This window comes from Dermacentor variabilis, chromosome 11 (assembly GCF_050947875.1).
Source record: "Dermacentor variabilis isolate Ectoservices chromosome 11, ASM5094787v1, whole genome shotgun sequence".
Taxonomy (NCBI): domain Eukaryota; kingdom Metazoa; phylum Arthropoda; class Arachnida; order Ixodida; family Ixodidae; genus Dermacentor; species Dermacentor variabilis.
Window position 1 is genome coordinate 31674891 of NC_134578.1, and position 17159 is coordinate 31692049.

Here is a 17159-nt window from a genome sequence, read left to right on the forward strand (position 1 = left end):
TGACCCCGCCAATAAAAGCGATACCAACGAGAGCTACAACGTAGTTACAATTTTATGTTTGCTCTATGGCCCTACCTGTATCTTTTCGCTATCCCGGTTGTTTGTTCGCTTTTCGGAAGGGTTTTTCAACATTTTTGAGTTTTACAGTGCATGCAACACTCATGGGGGGGGGGTGTCGATAGTTGATAGAAGCGCCGCTTTTCCCATTTGCGGCGGCACCCTCAGAACGGCGGCGCTTGCGGGGAGTATCGCGTATCGGTAGTTCACGGAATAGCAGACACCACTCGCGGGTTTCTCTTTCTCTGTTGAAAGGCATTGGTATTGGTTTGACCAACTTTTTGACGTGTTCCACTTGACTGCCGGCTACGTGCTACTTCTATGCTTCCCCAGTCGTCATGAGTGCTGCAGGCCCACTAATCGTTCGGCACTCGTTCACAGAAGCGTTCAAGAGGCCTGCCATCCTTTACGCCGAAGAAACAAATCACTGCGCAGCGGGCCGCAATTTCGATGTTTCTTAACGGGTGGTGCGAGACTTTTCACCCTGTGACGGCAAGTGAGAAATTTCCCACGTGCCGAAGTCGACGCTTTCCAGAGCTGTAGGCTAAGCTTGCGGCGTACGTCGCTGAAATGCGTGATCAGTCCCTGCCATTGAAGTGCAACGTGGTCATGAAACAAGCCCCAATCTTCGCCTTAATTTTAAGGTTCTGCTCCGCCGTGAGTACAACGAGTGGCTGGCGGCAGAAGACTGCGAAATTACGCCAACCGGACATGTCAAAAGAGCCTCCCTGACGGCTGCGTGTGGTTGGGTGCATTTGGCGTGGGCTGCTGTTCTGCAAGATGTCCTGGTGCGGTCGTTTGCCAAATTTGAAATTTTGCTGGACCACGACGCGCTGTGGGACCGCAGCAACGATGACAATGACAGCACTAGTGAAGACAAGTAGTCCAGTGACCATGTCAGCTACTAATAAATTTTCGTTATCGAATGCGCCCTCGGGTATGCTCTCATTTTTTTTTTCCGGTCAAGCGATATGGGGGGTTCGACTTACATTCGAGTCGACTTACAATCATGTAAATACGGTATATTGAAAGAAGTGCGAGAGCAATGGCTGTTGTTTTGTCCGAATTGGATGATGAGTACTTGTTTCATCGAAAGAGGTCTTGTTGGCAAAAGGACTATATCGCCAACAAGCATCTCGTATGCAAAACCACTTGTATCGAGAGCTGTTGGTCAGTGACATTGAGGCATACCGGAGGCTGCTTTGAGTGACAAGAGAAGAGCTTGTTCAGTTGCTGCCAAATCGTTTCTTCCACTCTCGTGTCCGAGTAATCGGTGAGAGTCATGTCCCACAATGCGGGGAGCTGCTCCATGAGATGCAAGAAGAAAGTTGCCTCATCGCTCAAATTCATTGCAGTCGCTCTTGTGCGAGTCGCGCGCGCTACCAGGCACGAATGCTCTCAACAGCAATGAAGCTGTTTCAGAAAGATCCCAAAGCCACGCTTGTTGTCATCCTGTAGAGAATGCTAGGCTAAATCCACAGCATTCGACCCCCAGAATCCGGATGCGAAAAATAGCTCGACATTTTCCGTCCGTGGGGGTCACGGACGACGCGCGGACGGCATGAATCCGTGACGCGTAGTCATGTGATGCGCTGTCCGCCACAGAAAAGACGGATTTAGTCCGTTGTGTGGATCCACCATATGGGAAGTGGATTTCGACACCACCTATAACGACAGCTGTTCATAATAAATCAGTTGGTAAAAGATTGGGGAAATTTGGGTAGTTTTCTGAGAAACAAAAAAATGGCACGGAAAAGGTTAAGCATCTTGACGCAGATTTTCAGCCTTAGCATTTGGATGTGCCGTCGTCTGCATGAATTGTACTTCTGTAGTCACATTCTAACTGGCTGGTCTTCTGCAACTTTGTAGAGATGACGGACCAGATCAAGCGGAGCATGCTTGAACCTAGCGGGAGCACATCTGCCGCTGCACCCACCACTGCTGCGGCACCAATTGGCGACGGTGCTGGTGTCTCAGAAGAGGCCAGCGCCTTTGCCTGTGGTGACACTGCGGTGAGTGGCTCTTTTTTTACTTTGTAGTCGACTGAATAATGCAGCAGCAAAGGCACCTCAAAGTGAATGTTTGTGCAGATTCCATCTTTGTTGCGTTCTATCCCTCTTTCCATCTCCTCTAGCCCAAGACCTCGCAGATTTTGCCTCTGTCAATTTTTAATAACCCTTTGTGGTCCAGTAATTTCTTCAGGAATATCGATGTTTCTTCAGGAATCGATGTTTCTTCAGGAATCTATGGGGGGGGGGGGGGGCAAATTGCAAGAACACTCGTGTCCCATGCATTGGAGGCACGTTAAAGAAGTCCCATGTGGTCAGAATTAATAATTACGACGTGCCTCATAATCGTATCATGGTTTCGGCACATAAGACACCCGAATTGAAAAATCTAGTGCAAGTCGGAGGCAGTGTCATCAGTCAAGGCAGTCTCGCCCATCATTTAAGGCGGCTGTTTATGCCATCAGTTGTTACATGTTGTATTCACAGCAGATATTTTCGGTGGTGTGGTAACGCTGCACACTTGTTCCTTTTGTCACAGCAGCAGTCCCAAGTTGAGGCAGCGGCCGCGAAAGAGGAACCGCGACGCTACTTCCGTGCATGGCCATACACGGACAGGGAAGATAATGGACGCGGTAAGTTGCCAACACGCATAGTCAGGCTCGTGCAGTAGGGTAGACGGGGGCACCAGCTCGCTTACCTTAATATTGCTGCACGAGTCCCACAGGGAGGAGAGTTGCATGGAGATCCACCATCTTTGCACGCGAAATTAACCAACATTTGCATGCAACCCGTACATCACGTTTGCAAGAGAAAGCTTCCCGCCACGTAAGGGATCATGGTTGACCCATCATTTTTGCTCCAGATATACCGTATTTGCTCACACAATGATCGCATTCCCGTAATGATCGCACCCGTGAATTTTACCGTCGAAATTAGATTTTTTTTTTTTCCTTTCCCGTGTAATGATCGCAACCCGAACTTGTTGCAGCGATATGTCGTGTGCCAAGTCTAGCTAATGATGATCACGCTTACCATCTGTCGAATGCTACGCGAATGATTCTTGAAGAGATACCAAGCAGTCTGCACGCACCAGACATTCTTTAAGCAGATGCTCCGTTTCATTCCTTTCATCACTTTCCGCACTTCCATGAAAAAAAGAAACTACAACCAAACTTACCTTGGCTTTATTATTTGTAGTTTCATAATGGTTTTGCTCAAGAACAACAGAAAAGGCACCTTTAGATTCTTTTCGTCTGCACTCGTGGGCACACAACAAATCGCTAGCGACAACGATAGTGGCCACGTTTACACTGATACGTTAGCATTGTACACTATTCATACGCCAACGCTTGTAACACAGCTAAGATATTCGCCCACCCTTAGCCGAAACGTGCCGTATTAGCATAGTAGTGAAGACAAATGCCGCAGTTTCCGCAGCATGCCGGCCATGTGTTTCTATGTCACTGGCAGCTAAGCACGCCCATCTGTTTCTGTCCCCTCAAAGTGGACATGGCTACGTTATTGCTGCAGACTTGCCGATATTAACGATATTATTCATTACTGATACGGAAGAAACTGTTTCAATGCACGTAATGTACTCACGAGAAGAAAAGAACATCGCGTTTGGCTTGCTCCACCGGCCGCCATTTTTGTTTTGGTGTCCCGCAGCAAACGCGGGACGAAAAAAAAATTTTTTTCTTTTCGCGGGAAATTTAACCCGCGTAATGATCACACCCCTGATTTTGCGTCAATTTTTCTGACAAAAAAGTGCGATCATTATGCGAGTAAATACGGTAATGGCATTCAGCATGAACTGATGATAGTTGTGTGTCACATTTCGATGCCAACCGGAGTTGATCTGTCTACGCAGGGCTTCGTGTCTACGTGGACAAGCGCATCACATTCGGGGCCCTCAAAAAAGAACTGGAGACCTACGTCGGCATTGATTCCAGCCAGTTCAAGGTCAGTCAACATGGAAAGTGTGAAACATGGAAACATGGAAAGTGAAAATTCACCTCCAAGATGAGCCATTCTTTATTGGTTTGAAGATGAACCAGGCTGTGGCTCTGGAAACGACCCAATAGAGCCCACTTACATACAGTTAAACCTCAATGTAACGAAGTCGGTAAAATCGGCAATTTGCTTAGTGATATTGAAATTTCATTGTATTGAAATTCGACCTTTTATGCAAATAAGTACAGTCACCGATCAATTTTTCTTATACGGAAAGGGCACAGAATTTTCCAAATTATCGAGCAATCAAAAAAGCTAATTTGAATGAGAAAACAATTCATTTTGATAAATTTGGGAGTCTGCAAAGGATGATGCAGTTTCATGCTACGTTGCCGATGTCTTCACGTGGATGGATGGAAACGACTTTACACAAAATCCAGCAAAGTTTAACGACCCAGGCTCAGGTCTCCCATGAGGTAACTACGAGTCCTTGCCTCGTCGTCACTTCTCAGGCCCGCTGAACTGCTCACTCTTGTCTTAAGGTTGGAGCTGCGCAGAGCGGCGGCACGCTACGACGCAAGAGCCTCCGGAGCTTCTGCCATTTTACCTGCTGTCATTTAGTTGCAGTTGCAGTTTAGTTTAGCTGCAGTCATTTAGTTAGCTGCCATTTTAGCAGCTGTAACAGGACACTCCCACAGCGTGTGCGAGAGCATCGCTCTAGTTGCCTGTCATAACTTGCAAAGAGCACTCGAGTATTGCGCGGTGAAAATGTGCCGCGATTGTACCGGACTGGAGAAGGTGTGCGTCTGCAGTCGTCGCCAGACGACTGCCTGGCGGCGTCTCAGTTTGGGGTGAGGTGGGGGAAATATCCACCTGCCTAGCTGATAGTGCTTGGCGATTTCATTGTATCTAACTAAGCGTTCTCGCGTGTTTCGCATAGGAGGTCTGAACATCTGCGGCACGAATTAAGCGAAGCCAGCCGCGCTTTCGCATGCACTCCGCCCCCATGGCTGATAGCATTGCCCGCACTGAGATGACGCTATTAGGAAAAGGGCTGACAGTGGGGAGCACGTGCTTCATCTGCCTCTCGCTTCAGTGGGCCACCGAAACTCGAGATTATGCAACGTCCAATACTGAACGCATGGGAAAACAGCTTACATGATGCCCTGCCGTCTCGACACACCCACTCTTTGCACATGCGGCAGGCTACCTCTAAAGCAGGGTGCGTGGCTGCGTGGCTGTGTATGCGCGCCAACTTACCCCCGTCCCTCACGCGTGCTTGATCTCATTACTGCAAGCTAGCTCCCCTCCCTCTCTTGCCCTTTGCTCGCACAGGAAGGCGTCGCTCACGAAGCTCACAGTCTTTCTTGTCTCAACCAAGCACACTTTCACTAGCACCTAAGGCGCACAGTGCATTGGGGCGACAGGATCTTATCGCATTCGGACTTTATATGGAACATATAAAGGGCTCCACTTTATTTGTCGCTCTTGTCACGCAGCGCAGAATTTGAGAGGTGCATTTGCAAGCAGCCGCTCGTAAGGCGATCATTGACCATCTGCATCTGCAGGACTTTCCATTTACTATCTCGGCATTCCTTTGCGACAGCAGTGAAATTTTGTTACATGGAAATGACATAGAAACGCACTTTGTTATATTGAAGTTCTAAATACATGATCTATGGACAAGAGGTGATGAAGAGTTAACTACTTCATTATATCGAGGATTTTGTTATATTGAAATTCGTTATATCGAGGTTCAACTGTAACACCATTGGGAAGAATGGCCAAACCTTGCATAAACATAGATAAAGTAATAGGAGTAGCCATAGACTTGTAAAGCCAGAGATTTGGGAATTTTTAAAGACAAATTTCTAGGCTTGGGAATTGACTTGGCTATTGCCAGAGGCTTGAGAAATGCCGGAGACATAGGCACAAGCGAAGTCTCTGCGTATGTCATTCTAGCCTGTATGATGTGAAACTGACATAGGCTGTCTTTTTGACAGCCAAACTTAATGTACTCAGATTTTTTTGTCCCTCTTAGTACATTCTGGAATGGCTAATCTTTATAGGAGATTTATTCAGTAACCTACTAATCATTCGACACCTGTGTAATAAACTAGTACCATGTAGCATGCAGGCTGAGTTGCATCAGTTGCCAGAACTGACCTGACATTGGTCGTCACTCCTTGCGTAATGCAGGTGTTCCGGGTGTACTCCAACAACCAGGAATTCGAGTGCACCAAGCTGTCGGACAACCTTGCCTCTTATGCAGAAGACACCAAGGTGAGGACACTTGTCAAAGCAGGCACGCTTGTCACATATCGCAAAAAGGAGTTGGGGAAATATCTTGCACAGTGCCATACCTGCCAGGGGGCAGAATGCAAAAGCTCTCGTGTGCTTACATTTAAGTGCCCTTTCGACAACTGAGGGCATGTTCCTATGAACGGGCAGCGCAACCCGTACGAAAGACTAGACGTATTGTGTACTTCCTCTCGTCTTACGTCCGTGTTGCGCTGCCCACCCATAGGAACATGTTCTATCACCAACTCGACCAGCCTGCCGTGTTAAAACTGAGGGCGGTCAGAATTAATCCAGGGCCACTCCACCCCCCACCCCCCTTTATTACAGCATCTCTCGCAGTAACCCCCAGAGTAGCTGTGAGACGTTAAAGCCCATAATTTGAATGTCTGCATCGACGCTAGTCAACATATGAAAGAATGCGCCGGCAGAGGTCAGGCGCGCACTGCGGGCACGGTCAAACCGGTCGCGTCATTGTTCCCAGTTTAAGATGGTACCGAGCCCAAGTGGGCCATTGTGTCCCTCACAGCTTGTGGTCTGTGCGCAGCTCGTCATCAAGCTGGGAAGGGCGCTCAAGTCTGGCGAGCACCGCATGGAAGTGTACCTCCTGTCGCCAAATGCTCCAGAGGTGAGAGGGCGGGTTTTCCTTTTTTTGCTTTAAGAGCTCAACTTTTCTTGCCATCTCAAAAGTATTGTACAACAAACCCGCATTCTAACAAAGTAATCTGGACAGGAAATTGACTTTATTGTAAGCAGTATATTGTTAAAAGAAGTGAAGTCAAGGTGGTCATGGTAACGCAGTGACAAGGAACACTTCAAATAAAGCGATATTTTAAACAAAGCGATTTTGCTATATCAGGGGTTTACTCTAGTTAAAGAGTACAATAGGCCCTTTTCCTAATTCACAAATGCATTTCTCTGCATTGCACATTTGCCCAACTTATGAGGGCACTGGTCATGGTTCAAATGAAGTGCTAGCCGCAAATGCTGGAGCTCCGCTTTTGTGCTTGGTTTTATCATGAGCGTTACATCTATGCCTTCCATGTCCTAAGAGAAAACAGGCTGCGCTTGCGTGTGAATTGTTTGAGGCAAGATGTATGAATCTCCAGATGCATCTGTGTATTGACCGCAGCGTTGGTCGCATTGTGCAATGATATGCTTGGCACAGGGCGAGGAATGCCATTTGCTGTGTGTAATCTACACACCTTTTCTTATTTCAGCATGTAACTCACCTTCTGCTTTTCCTTCTCGCCTCCCCCCCTCTCTCATGTGAAGCCAAGCAAGTTTCTTCTAGACTGGATCTTCACGCAAGGCACGACAGTGCTGCAGATAAAGCAAGAGATTCTACACAAGATCCGCGAGCGCTGTGGTCGGGACATTCCCCTGAACAGGTGATGAAACTGTTTAACCTGTGCGCTGGTCAGGGAGTATTGAAACTTATGCTTGCAAGTGCAACGAACTGAAACACCCAACAAATGCTTAAAGTATAAACCCCATGCCAGCGATCTTGCGCGCAACAGCGACAAGCGACACGATGGAGGTGGCTGCCGCGTTCGCTCGTCGCCTACAAGTCGTACCCCATGCAAGTGATGACTGTGAGCGACATCTCCCCAGTGTTGCCGGTATGAGGGCAGCAATATAGAAGCCAAAACTAGCATGACGCGTGCGTTAACTTCAAATTGATGTGTTTTACTGTAAAAAGCAGCGTAAAATATTTCTGAGGGTATTCCAGTAGGTTCTTATCCTTGCACTATAAAAATTGAATTGTTTGCTCATTCCATGCCACAATCGGTAGTACTTGAGTGATGTACATCCAGTTCCGGCTTCGCGCTATTGGCTAGTCGCTCATAGCACTTCCGGGCGACGAGCGACGAATTCTAGATTTGGGCAGAAACGAGAGATAGCGCGACGAGACTGAGCGATCTGTTCAAGCGACGGCCCGATCCGTCGCTCTAAGCCATCGCTTGTCACTGTCGCGCACATGGGGTTTAGCCATAAGGCAATTGTAGTTTAGTATGCTTAATGTATGTATAAAGTATTTACACCTTGATGTACAGGGGTGGAATTATGATGAGTGCCTTCTTTGCCTGTTGTGCTCACAGGTGTCGACTCAGGAAAAAGATCTCTGGCAACCCGGGCTCGGTGTACCTCGACTCGGACCGGATAGACAGCGATGCCTCTATGTTTCTCTCACACAAAGTATTCCTTGAGGTGCTTCAGGGTGAGCTGACCTTTCTTCTTGTTAGCTTGTTTTTCTTAGCTCTTTATAGAGGCGGCCAGATTTCAGTGGATTGTACAAATGCTATGTTCACTTTGAGCTGTTCCTGTAGGCATGGAATGCGGTCAGCTTATCACGCAATCTCTGCTTTTGTAGAAATGCAGGGCTGAGGCCGACAAGCATTCGTTTTTATTTTATTACAATACTGCCGGTCTCTTGCGAGGTACTAGCGGGCGGGACGCAGAATCAAGTACAGCGCCAAGTCATGAATAGAAACAGGCGAATTCATAATACAGTGTTCAAGCGTAACATAACGCAGTGTGAAAACCTTGAAACATAAGCATTGTAACATCAGTTAACAAGATGTAGTATCCTAAGTATGTCCACGTTATACTTTCACATTATAGCATCAAACTACAACATCATAACAATGCAGTACTTATGCAATCATGAATACAATGTGTGTACACAGGAAGAAACTAAGAAATAAAGAAAGGAAATTCCGAATAAGTAAAATCGTCATCTGCATAGCAGGTACTTTGTGCAGGCATTAGTGTTACAGCCCGGGTGACGAAGATAACGTGCTAAAGGGGAAAAAAATAGTAATAGCAGTTATTGTAACTGAGATGAAAGCAGTGCTTTTTTTTTACTAAGGATACAAAACTGCTTAATGACTCAATGTTAGTGATTCTTCGGTGTAATTTATTCCATTCTCTAAGTACAACTGTAAAATATGAATATTTAAAGCAGTTTGACTGAGAGTTTGTCCAGCATTAGGGAATGCTTGTGTCGAGTTGGTCTGGTAGTCTTGTCATGGTCAAAAAAATTAACTTGTATGGGTCAATTTTAATCTCGTCTCTTAAACATTGGAGCAAGAACTTCTGTTTTGCTAGTTTCACTCTGTTTTCAATAGTTAGTTGACTGGCTTTATCATTTTTGTGGGTAAATCAGTTTGTGTGTATTTGTTGAATGCAAACCTGATTGCCTTACGCTGAACAGCTTCTAGTTGTGATAAAAGCTTAATAGGGAGGAAACCAAGCAATTGTGGAATATTCTAGGGTTGGTTGAACCAGTGTAGTAGAGGCTAGTAGTTTCGTTTTAGGGGGCGCAGAACGCTTAAGAAAAAAACGAAGGCTTTTTCAATGCAGATGATGTGATGTTGCCTACACGAGTTTCAAACCTGAGATCATGTGAAAGCACTGCTATACCCAAATATTTGGGCTTGTCAACCGATGGAATCACGTTGTTATTAATTGTGTAGCAGTAATGAACTTTTTTTTTCTGTCTTATTGTGAGCACTGCAGCTTTCTGCATGGTAATTATCATTTGCCAATCTTTGCACCATTTATGAATGGACGATAATGCTTTATTAAGTGTCTCCTGATCAGCTGGTGAGTTAAACTCACCACACAAAATGCAATCATCTGCATATAGTCGAAATTTCACACTGCATATGGATAGCAAATCATTTAATGCATAGAAGGAATAGTACAGGCACTAGGACACTGCCCTGGGGCACGCACACCTGATGTGGAAGGTTCTAATGAGGACGATGCGTCATGAATTGGTGCGAACTGTAATCGATCAGATAGTGTTGAATCCTGTGAACAATAAGACTGTCACATAAGGCAGAAATAAGTTTTAAGGTGAACTTTTTTCTAGGACACGTGGTCGAACGCCTTAGAAGAATCTAACAGTATCAAATCGGTTTGTTTCTGGTTGTCAATAGTTAGCTATGTGTTGTGCACTAATTCTACTAACTGGGTTACTGTCGAGCGCCCTCTTCAAAAGCCATGATACGACGTGGTTCGGGCAACCCATTTTGTTCCCACTGAGCGGAGGTGAAATGCAACTGAGGCAACTCTCGTATGCCAGTTTGGCAACCACCTCCCTCACCTCGAAAGTTGACCACCAGAGGTCTCCCTGCACTACCTCGTTTGGCAACGAGGTGGTGCAGGGAGACCTCGGTCCCAATTAATTTCCTAATTAATCGAATGCCAAATTATCAAGGGTATCAAGAAAACAATAAAGAAATGCTTGCTGTGTCAACACACTTTATTTACTGGATGAATGAGCAAATCCTATTTCCATATTGCACAAAAGCACTACGGAAACTGCAATTCTCGTCAACTCGTAGCTGATTAGCACTCGCAGTGGCGAAGGCCTCACTACTTCCTTCACAGCGGGGCCACGGCACACGTTTCCATTTGAGACACGCTTTTCACTGCCACGTGCACATCCCGATTATTTTTGCACTAGTGAGCTGGTCACCATCCATCACGATGTAACAGGTGCTCTTCATCCTAAACAGCTTTGCACCGAGTCAAAACGAAACTACTGTTTACTGCAACTGCTGCCGCTTCCGACGTGATTATGGACGGCGACTACGCAGTCGTGAAGGGAGGCTACCGGCGCATGCACTGAGTCAAAACAAAACTACTGTTTGCCGCAACAGGTGTGGACAAAATTGTGGCCGCTATAGATGCAGTCATGGATGGAGACTACCAGTCATGAAGGCACGCAGCCAATGCAGTGCTATCCATGGCAGTAAACCCAACAATAACTGCTTTAAAGGCACGAATAGGGACAAAGAAATCTGGTGTTGCCGTCATTCACTTGAGATTTCCACTGATGACTACGGCGATGCGGACTCCGCCACATCGTTGCGATGGATGATAATGCCATTTCTGCCCTTTTGCGACGCAACTTTGCAGCACTTCGTACTCGTCGAGCTTTGAGAGTTGTCCAAATTAATCTGTGGCCAAATGCTTCCGAATTAACAAGTTTCATTGCATGATATAATGCACACGCCTGCCGGGACCAAAGGACGAGTCCAAATCATCTGATTTTCCAAACTAACGAGGGTAGAAATAACGAGGTTTTACTGTAACACTTCCAATTGTTAGCCAGTCAGACTTGTCGAAATATGCGGCCGAGAGTGTTCCTGGCACTCTGCGCAGATAGCGAGCTGGGCGCAGCACCAGAAACACTGGTGGCCGCGTAAACCAAAGCATCCAGTGCCGAATCGCACAAACGTAAGTTGCTTGAGTCACGAATTTCCCCACAATAAGCAGTGCCGCACTATAACCAAAACAACCTTTCTCAATTGCTATGCACGTGCAAAGAACACAGGGTTAAGCAGCTGTATGCGTCCAGGAATCGAAGCACACGACCGGGATGTTCCTTCACTTTCGTTGGCGAGAGGATTCCTCCACTTCCTAAGTGTCGTACAGCAACCGTGAAACCTTTTGTTGACTTAGCACGAAGCCACAACTTTAGCCACCGATTCCCAACGAGGCGGCGCTGGTTTTATGTAGCTGGAGGGGGTGTCGGGCAGCATGCCGTCACGAAAAGCTCGCCCTTGGCATATGTTCGCATCCGTAGACGAATTGCACGGAGATGTGGCACGAGATCGTGCACACAAGCCGAACTAGTAGCAGCACGCGTGATGTGGCGCTCACAGATGATCAGCCGGCAGCTACCATGAACACGTACAGAAACGTTTGTATTTACTCATACTGATAGCAATGACGAAAGCTTATATGTGTACAACGTTCCGAAGTGATGAATTTGTGTAGCATAGTTACCCGCCATGGTGGCTTAGCGAATATGGTGTTTTGCGCTACTAAGCACAAAGTCGCGGGGTCAAATCACGGCTGCACTTCAATGGGGGCGAAATTCAAAAATGCCGGTGTCCTGTGCATTGGGGGCACTTTAAAGGTCTTCTGGTGGTCAAAATTAATCCGGAGCCCCCAACTGTGGCGTGCCTCATGCGCAAACCGTAGTTGTGGCACGTAAAACCCCAGAATTCATTCTTGGAACACAGTTCAAACACCATTCATGGAGTCATGGTCGCACACAGGATATCTGCACTTCGCAATGTCTCGCATTGTGACGTGTGAATACGAAACGCACTCGTGGCCTTGACCAAATTTTTTCATGGTGCCGGAGTTTCAATTCTAACGTCAAAATTAATTTTTCTGGCCTGTCTGATAACTCAGACATTCTTGCAACCCTGTCCATGTCTGAAAAAAATCTGTCGGCAACTCTATTTACATTCCGCACACTGGCGGAACCACCAAAGAGCGACATGTGCACATGTTCTGTGCAGACCAGGTGTCGCTAACGAGCGATCGGAGCAAAAGGCTTCTTCGTCATCTAGGCAACCCCCAGCACACTCCGGCTGAGCCAGCACACTGCTGCTGCACTTTTTTTTCCTCTTGTTCGCTTGCCCCGCGTCTTGACCTCTACATCACCTTGGTCGCTCTCTCCCCAGATGGCATGTTTAGTTCAGAAGCACACTCGCTGTCTCGCTTGTCTGTTGGGTTTTCTAGCACCTACATTATAACTGCTATTTTGTCTCATGCAGCTGCACTGTAAGCAATATGCATATACTGAGTTCTGTGGGAAGATGGGAGTCATAAGAGACCACATAATATCCAGTCCTGCACTATAAACAGCTATACTATTAGGGGTCTGAACTGTAATTGGTTTATAATTCAACACTTCATTGCTTTGTTGTTGTTGTTTTGTGTGTGTGTGTGTGTGTGTGTGTGTGTGTGTGTGTGTGTGTGTGTGTGTGTGTGTGTGTGTGAGAGAGTGAGTGAGTGAGTGAGATGCAGGCACACAGAGGATTCCTGTCGCTAATGTTTAATTTCGTCTTGCTTGGACCTATACTAAACACTGCAGCTACCTTGAGCTTTCACAGCAGTGAGGCGAAACTGACCAAGTCTTTCTATCGTGTATATGCTCCTGAAATGCAGGGCCCGAAAAGGTTGTGTCTGCGAACAGCCTGGTGCTGTTTGTACGCCGCTGGCGGCCTTCCACCTTCACCTTCGACCCCCTGGAGGAAGTGGTTCTCAATGAGCGCACTGTCGGAGCACTCAAGGACGCGGTGCGGGCAGCTTTTTTTTCTCTTTGAAAGAATGCACATTCACGTAGCAGCCTTAGTTGATTCGACTCGACACCACCGTGGCCACATTTCAGTCGCAGCGAGAATGTTAAAATGCTCGCGTTTTTAGATCGAAGTGCATGTTAAGAGACACCAGCTGGTCAGTTCATCCAGAGCCCTTTACTATGGTGTATCTCTGCCCCAGTGATGCATTGGGACGTTAAACCTGTTAACCAACCAATCAATCAATCGACTAATCCCTTTTTGATTGGTTCCTCAAGCAGCAGGAGACTGCCTCAGTCGCTCATGTCCATTGTAATGAAGCAAGATCATGCCAAAATCAGCTTGTTCAGACAGTTTGATGATTAGTGTGAATGGTGTGAGCACGAGGCTTGCACTTAGTAGCATGCAGATTACGGGTGTCCACAGAAGTAGTGTGTCTGTGCACTACGCAGACACGAAAAGCAGATGTCTGTGGTATCGAGCATGTCATGTGCCACAAAGCCAATGGCTAGCTCGCCTGGCTTCTCAGAAAAGCTAGGCAAGTTTTCTCAGTTGCGTCATTTATTGAGTCAGCCCTAAATCAAGGTGCAATCGGCAAAATTTTTCTCATTGTATTTGGCATTCATTGTACAAGTGCACAAATCAGGGCTGGTGATTGTTTCCACCCATTTCAACACTGTATAGTTGTGGATAAACAGAGTGCGAGCAAGTTATGGCTAACTAGCGTGCATTCTTTCAATTGCGCTCCTGCCACGTTACGGGATAGCAGCGCGATTTTGGCTTCTGTGCTTCCTTTGGGGCCCACGCTATTTTTGGCTCTCAAGTTAGTCGACTTCCAGCAACCATGACAGGATCAGCAGAATGACGAGACGCACCACTGATTCGTTTCGCAGTATTCGTCCGATTCTAACCTAACACGCTCAGAGATGACACACGCACCCGCTTTCTATCTGTCCCAGTTAAAAAAACTAACATAGAGATGATATTAAAGCTCCTAAACGAAGTATAAATCAAACACGCACCCCATTTCTTAGCAAAAAAAAATGAGCAAGGATCAAATATGTGTTGTGCAAAAGCAACTGGCTTCCTAAAGTCAACTTTACCACACTGTAATTTAGTCAGCTTTGCCGCAACACAGTCATGTTGTGCAGTAAAGTGTATGAATGCCACAAATGCGGATTTGGTTTCGTACCCAATTGTGCACCGGGCAGGCAATTTTCGGCCTAATTTTCTTGAAGAAGAAACAGATGCACATTAGAAACGGGTAAATACCGCAATCAGACATTGGTGGTTATTGCTTCAAAATCCTCCTGGGGCCGGTAAAAAATGGACGCTTTTGACAGGATATGTTTCGTTTTGATGTGTTTAGTGCATTAACTGTCTAAGCTTTGCTGAGGCAGACGCTGCCCCAAAGGGGTCGCAGTTGGAGTCTCCACAGGGATCAACAAGTGTGTACTTGCTGACTGGTCAAGTTCAGGTTATGCAGCGAAGGCCAATTTTAGGAACGAAGTAATGGAAGTTTAGGCCTAAAGAAAAGTGTGTGCACAGGCCAAGACATTTGGTTGGGATCAAATTAACTGAAAAATATAATTAAGTGAAGTCAAATTACTGAACGTCTGCTGTATTACTTGTAACAGGTGTTCTACTTGATAATTTCTTGTGTTTTCGTTTATACATAATGGTACCTCCATACCCATTGCTTGCAAATGGCTTGCCAGTAAACTTACACCAACCAGTGATGGCCATGTACAGAAAGCCACTAGGAAAACAAAGTAAAGCTATCTTGCTGAAAATATGTTCTTGGGCCAGTCGTTCTATCTTCTTGTATCTTGTTCAAGTGAGTTGATTTTCATTTTAAGAACCTTTCTTATCATGAATCCACAGTTTTTATATACGCTTGCTTTGTGATATTTTCATATTCTTCATTGTAGGTTCTCATTTGTATCGATCTGAAATTTTTGCAGCTGTCCGAGCTGAGTGGCCTGGACCCATCGGTCATTGAAATTGCTAAGGTGAGTAACCAAGTGTAACGCTTAATTTTTAGTGATAGCTTTTGACTGTACTTTTCTAAGGTTTCGGGACATCCGTTACAGGCGTCATGATCGTTTTCATTATGACGTTCTCTTCTCTCGGCAGAAGTTTGCCTACAGAACCCCCAGCTAGAATTCAATCCCGAGTCTGCAGTGTATGGGCTATTGTGCTGTCCTTGTCATTGTATCATTGTCGTATTTGTAATGCCATCATGTCATCCTGTCACTATCACCGCCACCATCCGGCCAGCCACTGCTCTTTGGGTGGCACCAAATACTTCGGACTTTTTTGATGACCATGAGGAACCAACAACTTTGATTACTCCCCGGGAATTGTGCTTCATAGGACCAGACCCAGAACTTGAATAATACTCAACATAAGTAGCCTGCTTTGGTTGCACGTGTACACAAAGCAATCAAAGCCGCGTGTTCAGATGACCAGACAACTGACCAACGGGATCATCCTGATGATGCTTGGAACATTTGCCTGAGCACTTGTCAGTCAACAAGTCGATGGGGGAATTTCTGCACTTTTATCACGGGACTGGCCTTTGCGAATGCCTTTGACTGCGTGGATATGTTTGTGTTTGCAGGTTTCATGTCGCATGTTCATGTCGCATGTGTTTATGGGATATGTATAGTCTCCTTTCTTTCTGGGGGGAATACAGTGCCCTGGTCAATTCCCATGCCCGGTGTCATCGCTGACTGTGCACACAGAGGTAGAGTGGCACTGCTCGGCCCCCTCCCTCATCTCTTGGCCACTGTACATAGGCGAGGACGGCCTCGTGGTGCTCTACCGGTAAGCGCTCGACACTACACTCGCTGGTACTCTTTTCTAGTACTGGCACTCTTTTTTAGTACTGGTACTCTTTTTCTAGATGTGTTCAGGGCTGGAGGCATTATGAGCCAGATTGCAGTGAGAGCAGGGATAAACATACTCGCTATATGAAAGCTCAATGCTCTTGATAATGTTTTTGCAGGGCATGATCCTTGCTAGTGTGTGGATTTTTGCGAATACGTAATGTAAAGGTAGAGCTTGGTATTGTGTTGGAATTTTGATGTTCCTGTTGGTGTCAATACATATTTTACTTGATAAAATGTACACCCCACATTCTGTAATCGTGTGTCATCACATGGGACCCCACTAAAAACTTAAGCATTTCCAAATGAAGCCACAATAATAGGATTGGCCAGATTAATATGTAGAGATTATGGGGCGTGTGGTTTTTAATGCAGTTAGCATTCTTGAGGTACTGTACGCACTTTCTGGGGGTTTACTATCTCCGAGTGGTCCATGGTGGAATGGGTAGCGCATCAGGCTGCTGTGCCAAGGGAAATGAGGTTCATAACCAATATGGGGCACTCGGTATCCGGCACTGTGCGCCTGTGTGCCACTGTTCAATGAAACTGATGCCGACATGGATGACCGGGAATGCAAGACTCATTATGAGGCACTGGGTACGTACCGCTCTTCAGTTCTTGTTATTTATTTTCAAATACTGCAGCCCTATTCAGGGCTATTGCAGGAGTGGAATACAGTAAACATAAGAAACAGAAACAAAGGCAGTTGAACATAATGGATAATAGAAAAAACAACAAGGGGAAGCAATCTTATCGCACAAGTGCTTCTACAAAATCACGTGTCAATTCACGAACAGAACCGGGTAATTCATTCCAGCACTCGGCAACTCTTGGAAAAT

At 46.2% G+C, this 17159-nt stretch overlaps 1 protein-coding gene across 5 annotated transcripts in view; it reads left to right on the forward strand.

The window, feature by feature from the left end:
* Positions 1-17159, forward strand: part of LOC142564766 (ubiquitin carboxyl-terminal hydrolase 47-like) — a 72166-nt gene that overhangs the window by 47115 nt on the left and 7892 nt on the right. For 4 of the 5 annotated variants that reach the window (XM_075675914.1, XM_075675917.1, XM_075675916.1 and 1 more), the window contains 10 exons: positions 1927-2069; positions 2605-2698; positions 3937-4028; positions 6219-6302; positions 6865-6945; positions 7593-7708; positions 8420-8538; positions 13299-13429; positions 15394-15441; positions 16128-16258. In XM_075675914.1, coding sequence (XP_075532029.1) covers positions 1927-2069; positions 2605-2698; positions 3937-4028; positions 6219-6302; positions 6865-6945; positions 7593-7708; positions 8420-8538; positions 13299-13429; positions 15394-15441; positions 16128-16258 — 1039 coding nt within the window. The remainder of the gene's footprint in view (positions 1-1926; positions 2070-2604; positions 2699-3936; positions 4029-6218; positions 6303-6864; positions 6946-7592; positions 7709-8419; positions 8539-13298; positions 13430-15393; positions 15442-16127; positions 16259-17159) is intronic. The other variant, XM_075675915.1, reaches the window with a different exon arrangement.